The 16,275-nt window shown below is 34.5% G+C and overlaps 2 protein-coding genes across 3 annotated transcripts in view; one reads left to right on the top strand and one right to left on the bottom strand.

Moving 5' to 3' along the window:
• Positions 1-7,954, top strand: part of MFSD14A (major facilitator superfamily domain containing 14A) — a 40,268-nt gene extending 32,314 nt beyond the window's left edge. Inside the window, exons 9-12 of one of the 2 annotated variants that reach the window (XM_081308865.1) lie at positions 2,888-3,000; positions 4,203-4,300; positions 5,207-5,370; positions 6,599-7,954. In XM_081308865.1, coding sequence (XP_081164991.1) covers positions 2,888-3,000; positions 4,203-4,300; positions 5,207-5,370; positions 6,599-6,805 — 582 coding nt within the window. In that variant the 3' untranslated portion in view covers positions 6,806-7,954. The remainder of the gene's footprint in view (positions 1-2,887; positions 3,001-4,202; positions 4,301-5,206; positions 5,371-6,598) is intronic. The other variant, XM_081308866.1, reaches the window with a different exon arrangement.
• The window catches only part of SASS6 (SAS-6 centriolar assembly protein), a 52,627-nt gene continuing 44,080 nt past the window's right edge, over positions 7,729-16,275 (bottom strand). Inside the window, exons 15-17 of the mRNA XM_081308863.1 lie at positions 12,928-13,025; positions 10,353-10,447; positions 7,729-10,267 (exon numbers count right to left, since the gene is read on the bottom strand). Coding sequence (XP_081164989.1) covers positions 10,161-10,267; positions 10,353-10,447; positions 12,928-13,025 — 300 coding nt within the window. The 3' untranslated portion in view covers positions 7,729-10,160. The remainder of the gene's footprint in view (positions 10,268-10,352; positions 10,448-12,927; positions 13,026-16,275) is intronic.

Below are 16,275 nucleotides of genomic sequence, written 5' to 3'. Positions count from 1 at the left end.
ATGTGTGCCAGAAACCTTGGCATCATCATTCATCTCTTTATCCGATATCCAGTCTATCAGATACTTCCTTTCAGCTCCTAAATAGGTCCTGGATAGAAGCATTTCTTATATTCTCCATTACTAGGATCTAGTCTGACCCATGGCAGTGACCTCTTTTTGGTGTCTCTGCTTCCATTCTTGCCTCTTTACTGCTCATTCTCCACTTGGCAGAGTACTTTTTAAAATGAAAATGTATTTTATCTCTTATGTTAAAGTAAGTCTGAAACTTACTTTCCATCACAACCGGAAACTCATTTTTCATCTTCACAGTTGAGTATATTTCAATTTAGGGCCTTTGCATTTGCTGTCACCCCCCTTGGAGTGCCCTTTCCCCTCAGAACTTCCCATAATGATCTTCTTACTCAGCTCTAACCTTAAACATCACCCCCAAAAGACCTTCCCTGTCCATCCTGATTCAAGCAGCATGCCCATCACACTCTTTGTTTTCACATAGCAATGACAACCTAGAATTTTCTTATTTGTAAAATAAGTATGCTCATCTCCATCTTTCCACCAGTAGACAGTAGTCTGGGTGCTGACTGATAGTAGTGGTGGATACAGGATATCCATTCACTTAGTAGCCTAGAGGAAGATTTGACATAGTAGGAACTTAGCAAATACTTCTTGATTTTCTGACCAAAACTGATTTCAGAGTTAACTGTGTCATCTTGGTTAAGTCATTTAAGCTTTGAAACTCAGTTCTCTCATCTTCAAAATGAGTTATATTAAATTAAGGAAACCAATTTTTTTGTTTCAACACACTGTATTAATTTGTTCCATTGTTAATCACACATGCTTTCCATAAATCCTTAAGAACTTGTAAATGAGAAAAGTCCCTGCTCCTGAGAAGAAAATTGATGTCCCTAATTAGAATGTCATGAGATAAGTATCAATGTCTTTTTAGGTCTTTCGGTCACAGAGGATGTAGGTAAAGGGGATGAGAGGTGGTTCTTCAGTAGGGGATCTTCTGCAGTATCTCTGTATGAAGGATGTTAGCCTCACAAAATGGGCATTGACATATCTGAATTTTATTTCCAGTGTTAATGAATCATCCCATGACCTTAATATTTACCTTTTTACTTCAGTGATCATGTCTGTAAAATGGAAATGAGGCTAATAATTGCACTCAGCATTTTTTTTTTAATTGGGATTTGGGAATAGCTGCCTACAGAGCTAGCTGGGTTGAATGAAGAACTATGAGATGACTTCATTTTAGAAGCAGTTTTTGGTGGTATTCATGATCTATGCTTGAAAGTTTCCACCTTCTTTAGACCACATTCCTGAAAGAATGCATGCTCCAGAGTATGCATCTAGCCAGTTCAGTCTGTTCCAGAGCTCAGGCTCCCTGGTCTTCCATTTTTACTGCCCCATTTCCAGGCTTAAGAAGCAGCTATTTCATCATTGGTGAATCTCTGTTTTTCAACAGCATGTCCTCCTCTAGGTTGTATTTAACAATGACAAGAATGATTATTTTATGCCCTCTGAGTTCCTAGAGCCATAAAAAAATGAATCATAGCTATTTAGAGGAAAGTGCTGTCTTTGGGATATTCTTATGTAGTTTCCTAAAAGTTATCAACTTTGCATAATTCCTGTCCCTTCCAATCATATTGATGCCCTGGAGCTTTGCCTGTATTCAGTTTTATTTTTCACAATTAAAGCCAGTATCTGATATAGTCTTTAAATAAAATTAAAAAAAAATACTTGTAACCTAATTATTTTTTTAAATATTTATTTTGTTTTAGTTGTAGTTGGACACAATACCTTTATTTCACTTATTTATTTGTATGTGGTGCTGAGGATCGAACCCAGGTCTCACATGTGCAATGCGAGCGCTCTACCGCTGAGCCACAACCCCAGCCCCAACCTAATTATTTCTAATCCTTTTTAGTTTTTTTTTTTTTAATGTTGGCAAGTATGTTATTTACTACTTTGAAGGGAAGTAAGAAGTATACCAGTTGTATTTGATTAGAGGAATAAGAGTTGAAAATATTTACCCACTCATCAGACTGGAAATACTTGTTTTAGAGTGAAAAGGTAACCAAATGTTTCTTTTAGTTGATATGAAATTTTTCTTGGCTTACTCCAGGCTCTGAGTGAGTTCCCTTTTGTGGACTATGGTTGCAAAAGAATGTAATCCTACAAGGTAGCCAAATCATGTACATCTCAATCTACACTTTGATTTTCATTGAAAGTCTTAGAGAAGAAAGCTATGAGTCCTGATTGTTCAGAAATCCTTAAAAGTATTATTATTTGACCCAAGTCTAATTAAACTGTTAAATGATTATCTCAGTTTAAATTTTTAACATTTTTGTGACTTTTAGAGTGTCAGCCAGTAATAAAACAGTAATTTCCCAAATTCTTACCTCTTCTAGTTATTCACTTAAACTATTATTTATTAAATGTTTATTATGTGTCAGGCACAAACTAGCATTTTATGTAAATATATCATTTCATTCATATAACCAAGTTCTGAAATACATGCTGTTATCCTAATCTTACAACAGACAAAACCTGAGGTTCAGAGTGGTAACTTGCCCAGGGTCATTCATTAGCAAGACCTTTTGAACTTCTGATTTAATCAGTCAGTCCTCAGTAGAAAATGTACTGAATAAAAAGTTTGACCTTTCACTTTTCTAACTCTGAATTTGGATCTGTATGACCATAGAGACTTTTCATCTGCTTATGAAACCTGAAATAGTAACCTCAGATATATTCAGGGCAATAGTTGCTAAAAAAAAAAAAAAAAAAAAAAAAACAAATTGTAGAAAAGTCGTAATGGTCCTATTATATTACATAGTAGAAGATATCAGCAAATATTCTTTTTCTTTTTTCCTCTTTTTCTCTCCAGACTATAGTCTTGAGTTTACTAATGAGGTCAATTGGAAATAAGAACACCATTTTATTGGGTCTAGGATTTCAAATATTACAGCTGGCATGGTATGGCTTTGGTTCAGAACCTTGGTATGTATAAATATTTTAGTGTTTGTTTTCTTAATTTTGGCATTTATCTTTGTTTCCCTTTATTTGCTTTTCAACTAAGGCATAGATTTTAATCTGTCTCTTGCTGTACTTTTCATTCTAAACATATAGTTCAGTCTCTTATGTACTCAATACTCTCCTAGAGTGACTTGAAGACACAAAGAGGACATTTCATAATTAAATGGCTGGCTGAATTTTTGCATGAGATTATTGAGCTTTTGAACATCTAAAGAGCATTTAATTAAGATCAGAGATCAGTTTGTCACTAGGGAAAAGCACACAATTCCATAGCAATAAAGCCCTGAAAGTTAGCATAATTTACCTTTTTTTGTTTTTCTGGTAGGAAAAAAAAAAATGCTGTGTAAAACCAGAGGTAGTCCCTGATGGCACAGGGGAAGTGAACAAAGTCCAGTTGCTTTGATCCTGGTTTCATGTTGTCTCAGCTTTTCCTGCAGGAAGCTGATGATGATTTGCACAACTAGCCACCTCATCTCTAGACTTGGGTAGAATTTGTTCTGATGGGCAATTTCTTTTCCAGTCTAGCTTTTACAAAGAGGTGCTAACAACTTATCTGAGACATTTCTTTTAAATATCAAGCCAGGAGCATCCAGGCTACTTTCTTTACAAGTTAAGAATTAGATAAAATCAGTGATGTCTTTATACTGAGTATCAAGTCCATGGGAAGTTTGATGAAGACTTGCTCACTTCACACATTTAGAAGCATCTGATGATATTTATTTATCTGTATTATACATTATCCTCAACATAACTTCTCAAATTCCTGCAGAAATAATGTCTGACACACTTTAGTTTGGAACATGATATCCCAATTTTATTTTAAAACCTTACACTATTTTTGTAAGAGACTGTTCTTTTTTTTTAGTTGTAGATGGACACAATATCTTTATTTTGATTATTTTTTTATGTGGTGCTGGGATCGAACCCAGTGCTTCATGCATGCTCAGCAAGCATTCTACCACTGAGTCACAACCCCGGCCTGAGAGATTGTTCTTTTTTGAGACTATATAAACAGGGTTAGACTTTTAAGAGATTTTCTCAGTCACTTAGAAAGGAATAGGATAATTCTTTTCCCTGTACTGACTTGATTTTTAAGTATGTATTTTAATTTTGACAGGTACAGTGGAAAAGACTCACTTACATTTGTTTTACTGCTTTAATTACAGGATGATGTGGGCTGCTGGAGCAGTAGCAGCCATGTCTAGCATTACCTTTCCAGCTGTTAGTGCACTTGTTTCACGAACTGCTGATGCTGATCAACAGGGTGAGTTAATAGGAACCAATGAAAATTATTTAAAAGCAAAGAATATTCTGATCCTGTTTTCTCCCTCACAAAAGTACGAAACATGAATGTATTTTTAAGGTACAGAATTTTCACATTGCTATCAGTGGTAAATAGGAAAAGCAGATTCTAGAATATTACCTTGATGAGGATATATATAATCTCTTATCTTTTGCCTTTGTATATATAGCCCTGTCTGTTCTCTTGCTAGAAAATTTAATAAAGAAGTTCACTAAACATTTGTTGTTTGCTGTGTTGTGCTAGACACCTTGGGATATGTTCATAGCCCTTTTATCCAATCTTATGGTTTCAGTTACCAAACTATAAACATGAAAGGCTCATGATTTTGTGGTGGGAGCATTTAATTTTGGGAATCCCAAGAGATGAAGGAATAATTCTTTTAAAAGAGTATGTTTTATCTGATCATAAGAAAAAAAATCAAAACAGTGATGTTGCAAAAGAATGGCAGTGGTCACTTAGTGAAATGAGGAAAAGTCTATGGCCAAAGAAAGCTGCAGTTTAAACTGAATAGAAGATTATAGAGAGATATATTTTACTAAAAAGGGGTCTTGAATAGCTGCTTGGATACCAAGTTTTAACAGTCTCACTTCTGAACTCATGCCTGACTGGTTTTTAACCAAGGATATTTGGAAGGCTATATTCTAGGGAAATAAAGTAGTTTTGCCTAGTTGTTTCTATGTTCATTCTATATATGATTGCATCTGAGCTCATGTTTGCATAGGATAGCACACCAAATGCACTTTGGCTTCCAAGTTTTTAATGCCATTGCAGTAATTGCTAGTGTTTATTAAATGCCTTGATTTCAGATTGATTTCATATTTGTACTGGTTTTTACAGCTTACTAAATGATTTCTTTAAACAATGTAGGTGTTGTTCAAGGAATGATAACAGGAATTCGAGGATTGTGCAATGGTCTGGGACCAGCCCTTTATGGATTTATTTTCTACATCTTCCACGTGGAACTTAAAGAACTGCCAATAACAGGAACAGATTTGGGGACAAACACAAGTCCTCAGCACCACTTTGAACAGGTAATTTCTTCTTTCACATATTTATTTGGCCAGTAAAGATGGTATTTTTTGATCATAAAAGCTTTCGAGGGGCTGGGGTTGTGGCTCAGTGGTAGAGTCCTCTCCTGGCATGTATGAGGCACCACATTAAAAAATAAATAAAGATATTGTGTCTGTCTACAACTTAAAAAAAAAACTTGAGATTCTTATTTTAACTTTTGACATTTAAAACTCAAGTCTAAAGGACTGTGTTCTCGTTGTGAAATTATGCAAACCTTTTTCTTTTCCCTTGCTTACATTTCTTTTGTTGTTTATTACATCACTTCAAATTAATCTTAAATTTTCACTTAAAAAAGTTGTAATCAATAATGCATGATAATCAATGCATGATACATTTTTACATGTGAAAGAGTCACTCTTTACTTTTCCAGAAAAAAAAATAACTTAATGCCTACATTTTTTTCTCCTTTGAATTTCCAAGCTTAGTACCTTTTCATGACAAAATTCTTTGTATTGACAGACTCTATTCAAATATCATTACACACCTCAGTCTGTGATATAAATACATCACAACTGCCATTCTCTGTGCATACCTTTTTCAAGAATGAAAAATTACATAAAGCCTGGTTTGCCAAATCTACATCTAATGGCACATGTTAGTCATTTCCCTACAATGCTGCTTATGTTTCCTGAGTCCTCTGTGATAGCCCAGTTCCCTGTATTCAGCAGCCTTCTGAACAGAAAGTCAGTTACATGGGTCTTTGTTCATTTGTTTGCGTTTCCTTCCTTACACCTAAAAACGTGAGAACCAAGCATCATTGATCATTCTAGCCAATAAAAACGGCTCCCTGGCTTCCTCACAGCATTAACCTTAAAACCAACCAAGCCTACTTCTTTCCTGTGGGCCACACAAAAGTACAATTAGCAGTGTAAGTTTTTGTTAATTAATGTAATTTGGGGATAATTTAAAATTCTGTTTCTTTTCATGGTAATAACATTACCTGTGTTTTTCTAACTTTCAGGCATTTGAGCATATAATTACTTTTCTAAAAGAAAATGGTAACTGATTCTACCGCTGTAGTTATTAATATTATATGCTACCTGATTGTACTTTTGAGATAATGGTTTTCCAGGACTAACAAATTAAGTGAGGACTCTAGAACCTGTTTCATATTTTGTGCTAAAAAAAGCAATTTCTTAAGAACAAGAGTATTTGTACAAAAATCCTAATTGTTGTTTTCTTCCTCAGAATTCCATAATCCCTGGCCCCCCCTTTCTCTTTGGAGCCTGTTCAGTACTGCTGGCTCTGCTTGTTGCCTTGTTTATTCCAGAACATACCAATTTAAGCTTACGGTCCAGCAGTTGGAGAAAGCACTGTGGCAGTCACAGCCATCCTCATAGTACACAAGCGCCAGGAGAGGCCAAAGAACCTTTACTCCAGGACACAAATGTGTGATGACTGAAATCAGGAAGATTTTTCTATCAGCACCCAGGTCTTAGTTTTCACCTGTAGTTCTGGATGTACATTCCATCTCCATCTGCAGTGTACTTTAAGATTGTCTTAAGAAATTATCTGCATGAACTCCGTGGGAACTAAAGAAGGAACCGGACAGTTTTCCAAAGATGTTACAATTTCTTTTGAAAAGAAACCTTTTGTTTATTAGCACCAATTTCTTGCCACTAAACTGTTTTATTATACATCCTTTAATTAAAAACTATATATGTAACTTCTTAGATATTAGCATATGTCTCTGCTACCATTTCCTTAAGGTGTTGAGCTTTAACTCTATTTATGCTGACTCTCAGACAGAGTAGATAGTATGGTTGTGGACCTGTTCATTTTAACATTGTAAAATCGAGTCAGATTTTAATATTGTAAAATCTTGGGTCAAATAATTCAAAGCCTTAATGCAGATGCACTAAAATAAAGAAATGATAAATGAATTGTTTGCATTAAAAAAAAAAACTTAAAATTGTACTAAAATCTGAATCATGTTTCAAGCTTGTTTGCAATAATTTTATTTTAAGCATATTCACTACTGTTTTTGAAGTGAAAAAATATCAGCCATTTAGAATTTAAATTGGGGTGGTTAGAGCCTGTAATTCTAAAAATGCTGGCTCAGATTTGTTCCCCAGCTTGTTCTTATACCACTATTCTTTTAATGTTTGCATAATCATAAAAACCTCAACACTTGAATACATAATCAAAAATTATATAGCAAAGCTGGTAGCCTTGAAAATGTTAATGTGATATCTATATGTAGATAAATATATATAGTGGCCTTTCAGGACTGTCACAGTAACACTTTATTTACAGAGCTAATGTTTGTCCTAAATTTTCAGGACCCTAGGAGAGAGCTTTATACAATTACTGATGTGAATTTCTCTAAAGTGTATATTTTTGTGTCCAGTTATATTATTTAAAAAAAGTGTTACTTTGTAAAAATTGTACATAAAGTATTGTATAGTTTACACTGTTTTCATCTTGTGTGTGGTTATTGCCTAATGCTTTTTAAACCTGGAACATTCACTATGGTTAAATAAGGTCTTAAAAATGTAAATATTCTGTTAATAAAATTAAATATTTTAATGATTTTTTTAAAAACAGTCTTGATCTGTGAGTCCAGATACAGCCGGTTTTAGCTTTGTTACCATGATCACTTTTATACTAACAAGTCAAAGATGTAACCTTTCTCTGAATCATTCCTTTTCATTCACTATACAATGCAAGTATACTTTGATTTTCCAAACAGGTCAAATTCTGTTTCTTTTTCTATATATCATACTCCCAAAGTAATTTTATTTTTATGTAGTGCTGAGGACCGAACCCAGTGCCTCACACACGCTAGGCGAGCGCTCTACCACTAAGCCACAGTCCCAGCCCTCCCAAAGTAATTTTAATACTTTATTAACAAAGCTCAGTTTATAGAAATAACATTAAATGTAACCTTTGGATTATTAACACATGTACAATTTTATACTGGAAAACAATTTCAAATAAAAGAGGTAGAGCAAAAAATTAGCACTCAGAAGTCTACATATATACATTTAATACAAACAGTCTTTAGTAAGTTAATGTCAGAATGATCTCTATCCTATCTTAGAAATTCAATTTCAATTTATGTATATGGAAAAGGACACATTAAAAAAAAAGCTACCTGTGGGTCGTATATTCCATCCAAACCCTGTCACAGTGGTTTTTTATATATATTACATAGTATTTACAACAAAGCAGATTCCTATGTTACCAAAAGACTTCTTTCCAGAATAAGTGCTTTCACGTTATTGTAACTTGAGTATTCTTACTAATATAGTATATCTAACAGAGGGAGAAAAAAAGTTGCTACCTAATAATAGTTACTCAATATTCTTTTTAGATCCCTCACTTAAAGACAATTGCCAGCAATTTCAAAGTATAAGTATTTTAAAAATATTTAGCAACAATTCTTATGAACCCAGTGATATAGGTATGTCATTATCACAAGCAATGAGTTTCAAAATTTGCAAACAAATTTAGGTTATTTTTGAGAATGTACTCTGTATTGGATGGTTGTCAACAAGAAGATAATGGGCCCTATGATTCTGGGTGAATTTTTTTAAATCACCTAATTTTTTTCCATAGGAATTGTTCTTAACCTGAAACTTTCAGTAATGGGGAAGAGAAGAAAGTTTTAACAGTTTTGTCTACTTTGTCAAGTAAACATTAAAAGGAAGCCATGTTTTGGTATTTTAGAAACAAGGACAATGAATATCCATGGTGCACTTCTAGTAAAGATTTTGTATGGAGCTATTAAAACCAAATCCCACTGATACAGATTTAACTGCATAACAATAAAACTTCCAATTAAGGAGAAGGATAGGATGGGTATAAACTTATAGAAGACACTAAAATCCTATAAATGTTTCAGCTCCAGTGTAAAAGCACCATATACTAATTTGGTCATGTAAAAATATTATCCAAATTATTTACTTTTCTAATGTGCTGGTGATGGAACCCAGGGCCTTATGCATATGCAAGCCTTTTGCCACCAAGCTACTTCCTAGCCCTCTTATTTTTTTTGACACAGGGTCTCACCAAATTGCCCATGCTGGCCTCGAACTTGTGATCCTCCTGCCTCAGCCTCCGGAGTAGCTGGGAATGCAGGCATGTGTCACCACACCTGGCCTAATAAGCACATCAAAAGTTATTTAACAGACTTAACTGCTAACTTACATGTTACAAGAAAAATACTCATATTTGCTTGCTATGAAGGTTTAATTCATTTCACTCAAGGTAGCTTTAGGACTTTTCCCTTTAATGTCAATATCAATAATAGAGATAATCTTAAGAGAAAATCATTTTTCCTCATAATCCTCAGGTGGCAAACTTAACACATTTTATCAATGAAAACAACTGAATTATTAGCATTCTTTGGTTTCTTTCATAGTATTATTTTCTTGTGCAGGCTGCAATTTACTCATACCTTCTAAATGATTAGAATATCCTCTGTAAGGATCATCTCTTCCCTTAGAACTGAAATTCTAATAATTAGTTTAAAATTTATCCTGTTATTTTGTAAAACAACATGTTTACAGACCAAAATATCTTTTACTCAGCATCTTTACCAATTCCTGAACATAAATTTATTGCTTTTTTTAACTGTGTGCTATAAATCCACTAGTATTATTAAGGATCTAAACAGTCTAATGGTAGGTAGCTCAAGTAAAATCTGAAACTTGCCTGGTTAGGATTTGACTTCTGCCTGTTAAGATATTTTTAAAACACCTGAGTTTCTGAAATGTCAACAGAAAGTAAAAAGACAATGCTAGAATTAACTGTTTGGTAACTGCCCAGGAAAATAGGCCGAAGATGTAGAGGGGAGCACTGTGGGTTTGGAAGATGTCTGCATCACTCCTAGACTGCTATCTTTCTGATGATCTGCAAATGAAACAACAAAGATTATCACTTTAGTCTTTATGTATACACACTACAAAAAATTCAGTCCAGAAATGTCTTTTCTCACCTGAATTACTAAACAGATTCTGGCTCAGTCCACGTAAAGGAATGCTATCTTCTCTTTTCTTCAAGTATTTAGATTCCAATCCTAAATTTTCACCACTTAAAAAAAATATATATTATTTTTTCAAAGTCTGATTTTTTTCTTTATTAGTTAATTTTTAAGGTTTGCCTAATGTATCTACACAAACAAGTTTAGCATCCCTAATCCAAAACTCTGAAGAGTTTCAAAATTTGAAATTTTTTGAGCACTGACATGTTACCAATGAAAAATTCTAACTTCCTGTGATGAGTCACAGTCAAAACAGACTAAAAATGCCACATAGAATTACCTTCAGGCCATCATAAATTAAGAAACAATGAATTCTGTATTTACATTGGGTCCTGTCCCCAAGATACCTCATTGTGCAAATATTTCAAACCCCCCAAATTCTGAAATTAGAAAACTTCAAGTTTCCAAGCATTTTGGATAAAGGTACTTAGCCTGTACTATATATAACTGGGCTGGAGTTATAGCTCAGTGGTAGAGACTTGCTAGCCTGTGAAAAACCCTGGATTTAATATCTAGCATCACACACACACAAAAAAATGTAACTGAGTTGTAATTTATGGCTATGGTTCAGAATACATTCTTTACTGTTTCTTAAAAAATATAATTTATCTGTATATAATCAAAGTATCCCTGTTCCTAATGAGTAAATTATAATAAACTAAGAGCTGGAATAAGGACTGTGAGCAAAATAAAAATAATCCTATGAGCACCATAAAATTTTGTAAAAGCACACAAGTGACAGATATTAGAAATAAAATAAATATGTACATGCCTTGAGAATCATTTAATTACTTAATTACTATCTCATGCTATTTAAAATAAATTAAGATTTCATTTTCCTTTAACCAAAAGCACTTCAAGGCTAGTGGTAGAGAAATTTCAAAAAAAAAAAAGGGGGGGGGGATATTTTGGTATTTTTGCCCCTTTCTACCATGCATTCTTTCTAAAATTTTGATAGTATTAACAATTGCCCCAGTAGTATACTTTTAGTCAGAATTTAAAGGATCTTACAAAATAATAAATCCTTAAAATTAAATGATGGTCTTTTCCCAATGTGTAGAAAATAAAGTTTTCTAGGTTTATTTTTTCAATTTTAACTTAATTTTTTTCTTTAATACTCATTGCCACTTTTTGTTAGCTGACAACAAATAAAACAACAAACCACTTCTAAACAAAAAAATGAAAATCACTGAACAGTCTCAATTTTATTGTCAGATGATGTTTGATATTGTGAATGACTGTCATGTTTTCTGCTAGTAAAGTTGCTCTCAATGTAATTGATGAATTAAATATACAAACATTATGGTTTTCTACCATTAATATGAATTCCAGCTGCTCTGCCTTATGAGCAAGTGTAAAATTAGATATAATAAATACATACATTATCAAAATCTCACACAATTCTGATCTTCATTAACTATTTTAATATTCATCCTGGTGACAACTGGGATACGATCCCTTAGTGAGGTTTGGCGCTATGGCTCAGTGGTAGCGCACTTTGCCTGCCATGTGTGAGGCACTGGGTTCGAGTCTCAGCACCACATATAAATAAATAAAATAGAGGTCTATCAACAACTAAAAAAAAAATATTAAAAAAAAAAGAACCCTTAGTGTACTATGTTAGTAACTGAGTTTGCAATATATTGGAATAGTGGATAGCTCATGATGAATGTTAACAAGCAGGTTTTACAAACACTAAATCTGAAGTAAATAAAGAACCATAATTATTTTGTTTTAAAAAACTGCAAACATGAAGACTATCTAGAGAAAAAGGTATGCATGGAAGAGTTGATTTATTAAGCCACATGTCACTGATTCAAAAATGTACTGTGTGAAACCTAAAAAATAAGGAAGGAATCTCTGAGCAGGCAAAACACAAACCATAAACTGGTGCTCAATTTTTTTAGGTAATCTAGTGGTCAATCTTTTTTTTTTTTTTTTAAGAGAGAGTGAGAGAGGAGAGAGAGAGAGAGAGAGAGAGAGAGAATTTTTTTTAATATTTATTTTTTAGTTCTCGGTGGACACAACATCTTTGTTTGTATGTGGTGCTGAGGATCGAACCCGGGCCGCACGCATGCCAGGCGAGCGCGCTACCGCTTGAGCCACATCCCCAGCCCTCTAGTGGTCAATCTTACAAACCTTTTTACTTTTATTCACTATGTAATTCTAGTATATTAACCAGTTAGTTTCTTAGATTATACTAGAAGCAGTAAATCAGAAAAATGAAGAGCACCCAGGACAAACAAAGCCACACAAGAAAAACAAAAACAACTGACTTTAGAGGAATTAAAGATTCCTGTGTACATGCCCAAGAATACATATGAAAGCAATCTTCATTTGTGTGAGAAAAATCTCTTTTATATCTATTATATGCCTATCCCACAGCTTGCAAATACATATGAGAAAGCACTTTTCATAGTTCAAAGTGACTCAAGCATCTTAAAAGGCCTCAGATAAAAGAGGGGGCCATCACTGATTAAAAATTCATTCAAAACTACAAACAATAAATTTTATGTCAATAAATACTTACTTTTCCTTATCAGTTGAGCAAGGCACATTAATGGTTGCTCCTGACTGAACATCTCCTAGTGATATATTTGGTTTTGTAAACTGCAAGTTAAACTGAACCTGTAAAGAGGAAAAACATCTCATTTAACTAATTTAGTAAAAACTGAGACAAGTTCTATACAGAGATGAGTGATTGTACTTTTTCCCTGATAAATCTAGACCATAAAAATATAAGCGTTTGTTGTTGTTGTTGTTGTTGTGGCTATCAGCATTCAGAAAAAGATAATTAGTTTTTCCTACATTAATCCACACTTAACAGCATTACAAAAAGACAGGATTTTTTTTTTAAAAAGACAGATTCTAACATTTCCTATAGAACAATAAATATGTAATAAGAGGGAAAGGATTAAAAAAGGGAACCCAATAGTAATAGATCATACAGCTTCTAGCCACCAACCATAAACTAAAGAACTTAACAAAATAGATAAAAAGAATATTTTCTCATAGACAAACAGTGCTGTGATCTCTGAGTAAAGAATGATCCCTAAAATTGACCCAGCTTTTTAACTTTCCTGGTGCAAATGGAGAAGGAGAATAACTCCTAAACTCAGGAGACCAATATCATGAGTTTAGATGGCTAGATAGCTGGAGGTTACAAGACAGAATTCTACTGAAAAGAGCTCTACCTCAAATGAGCTCTGGGAATCTGCAGGGGTTTGCTTGAATCTGCTGAGGATAAGGCTCATGCACAGGGTAAAATTCTACAAGGCTGCCTGCTATGATTTGAATCTTAAATGTTCCCTAAAGGCTGATGGCTTAGTCCTCAGTTAATGGAGCTACTGAGAGATGGAATAATCTTTAGGAGAAGGGACCTAGTGGAAGGAGTTCACTGGGAGCTTGCCCTTGAAGGGGATACTGGGAACCTGGCCCCTTTCTCTTTCTTTGTTTCCTGGCCACCATGAGGAGAACAGCTTTGTTCTACCATGTGTTCTCTTGCCATGATGTTCTCTGCCTCACCACAGGCCCTAAGTGACAGGGCCAAGTGGCCTTAAAAGAAATCTCTAAAATGTGAGCCAAAATAAACTTTTCCTTTTTTTGAGTTGATCTCTCTCAAGTATTTTTTCACAGTGATGGAAAACTAAAAACGGACATTTTAAGCTGAACAATTTCTAAGGTTCAAAAGCAAAGATACCAAGACTTCAGTAGAGTACCATAAAATGTTACAGGGCCAAACTATCCTTGAGTAGAAAGTACTTTAGATGCTCCACAGTAAAAGCAAAAGGAAAAAAACAAACCTTCATGAGATCAAGTTGACCCACAAGTAATTTAAATGCCTTCAATTCTTTAAAGATAACACTTTAAATAAGAGATAATCAATAATGTAACATTAATAGTGTTCCACTACTATCAAAAATTACTAGAAATGACAATATGAAGGAACATGTAAGTTATAACCACAAGGAAAAACCAGTCTACAGAAACAAATCCAGAAATGACAGAAATTACAGGACAATCATACAAATCTAAGTAGCCCATATAAGAATTTAATGAAAATTCAAAGTGTGAGAAAAAATGGAAATATGAGAGTGAAGTGGAAATTCTAGAAATGAAACATTCAGAATCTGAAATAAATTTCTCAGGAATGGTAAGATTTTCATACTGAAAGAGGCACCCAGGACTCATTACCTATTCTTCCACAAATAATAATCAAAGCCACAAGTGTATTAGCTGCAAATTGAGATGAGTGATCAAAGAAAATCACAGGAATTCAACAGAAGAAAAATGGAAACCTTATAAAAACCAAAGTCCTGGGACAATATCATAGAGAAATAAAATATAATGGCACTTGAGGGAGTCTCCCCTCTGCAACAGTGAAAGTGAAAGAGCCCCAGCAAATTCTATCAGTACAAATACTGGCAATCCTAGCTAATAGAAAGTTTCACAACGTTTATAGGCCTTGCAGCCTAAAGAGAACACAGGCAACTAGCTTTTCATATTATCTCCCAGGGAACCCCAGGATGCTATAGTCAGGAGCCATCTTGAGAAGGAACATACTGTCTGAATTTGGACTGCATTGAAGGTCAGAAATCCTTGCATACTCCCATCTCTAAGACCCCACAGATATTCCTCTACACTGGCTCAACAGGAAGCTGTCTCACAAACCAAATCTGGTTCAACAGAGTGACTGAGACAAACTTCTCAGCCAGGCACAGTGGTACACACCTGTAATCTCAGAGGCTTGGGAGGCTGAGACAGGAGAATCTCGAGTTCAAGGCCAGCCTCAGCAAAAGTGAGGTCCTAAGCAACTCAGTGAGACCCTGTCTCCAAATAAAATACAAAATAGGGCTGGGGATGTGGTTCAGTGGTCAAGTGCCCCTGCATTCAATCCACGGCACCAAAAAAAAAAAAACAACAAATTCAGTTATCTGCAGAAAATTGATAGAACTGGAGGACATCATGCTAAATTTTAAAAGCGAGAATCAGAAATACAAATACAAATATTCAGGGCTGGGGATGTGGCTCAAGGGGCTGGGGATGTGGCTCAAGCGGTAGCGCGCTCGTCTGGCATGCATGCGGCCCGGGTTCAATCCTCAGCACCACATACAAAAACAAAGATGTTGTGTCTGCCGAAAACCAAAAAAATAAATAAATATTAAAAATTCTCTCTCTCTCCCTCAAAAAAAAAAAAAATACAAATATTCACTCTCATACGTAGAAAATTTTTAAAAAAAGGTTGACCTGAAAGTAGAGGAGGATTAGTAGTTATTGGGAAAAGGGTGAGAGTGGGTAGATAGAAAAAGGGTGGACAGGCATGATTAATGAACAGTGTATGCACGAATGGACACATTCCAGTGAATCTCATCAATCTGTACAATTAATATGTGTAACTAAAATTTTTTTAAAAATTAAAAACTAAAACAAAATCAATATCTCACGGGACAGATTAACAGCACTTGCAAAAGAAAAGATTAGTAAACTTTAGGGCACAATTATTAGAAGCTATAAAATTAAGCAAATAAAAATGAAATTAAGGGGCAATCTCAATGGGATATCATGTGATCAACCATGTATAACCACAGTACCAAAACAAGAGAGAACAGAAAAAAAAAAAAATTAAAAAGGAATAATGACTAGAATTCCCTAAACTTATAAAAATTATAAACCTACCAACTGAAAAACTTCAAAATATTCTAGGTGAATAATAATATATATGGGGCTGGGTGTACCCAGCCACGGAGGCAGCTACCTTCGGGTGCTCCAAACCCACCCTTCAAGCCACTTCAGCTATGCAAGTGGACAGAAGTGAGCTGTTCCCCAAACCTTGGTGACTGATTCTGGTCACCAACGCTTGGGTCAGGATCGAAGCACC

The sequence above is a fragment of the Spermophilus citellus genome, assembly GCF_964194105.1.
Source record: "Spermophilus citellus genome assembly, chromosome: 9".
NCBI lineage: Eukaryota > Metazoa > Chordata > Mammalia > Rodentia > Sciuridae > Spermophilus > Spermophilus citellus.
Note: the sequence above shows the minus strand (reverse complement) of the source record. Positions and strands in the feature narration are given on the sequence as shown.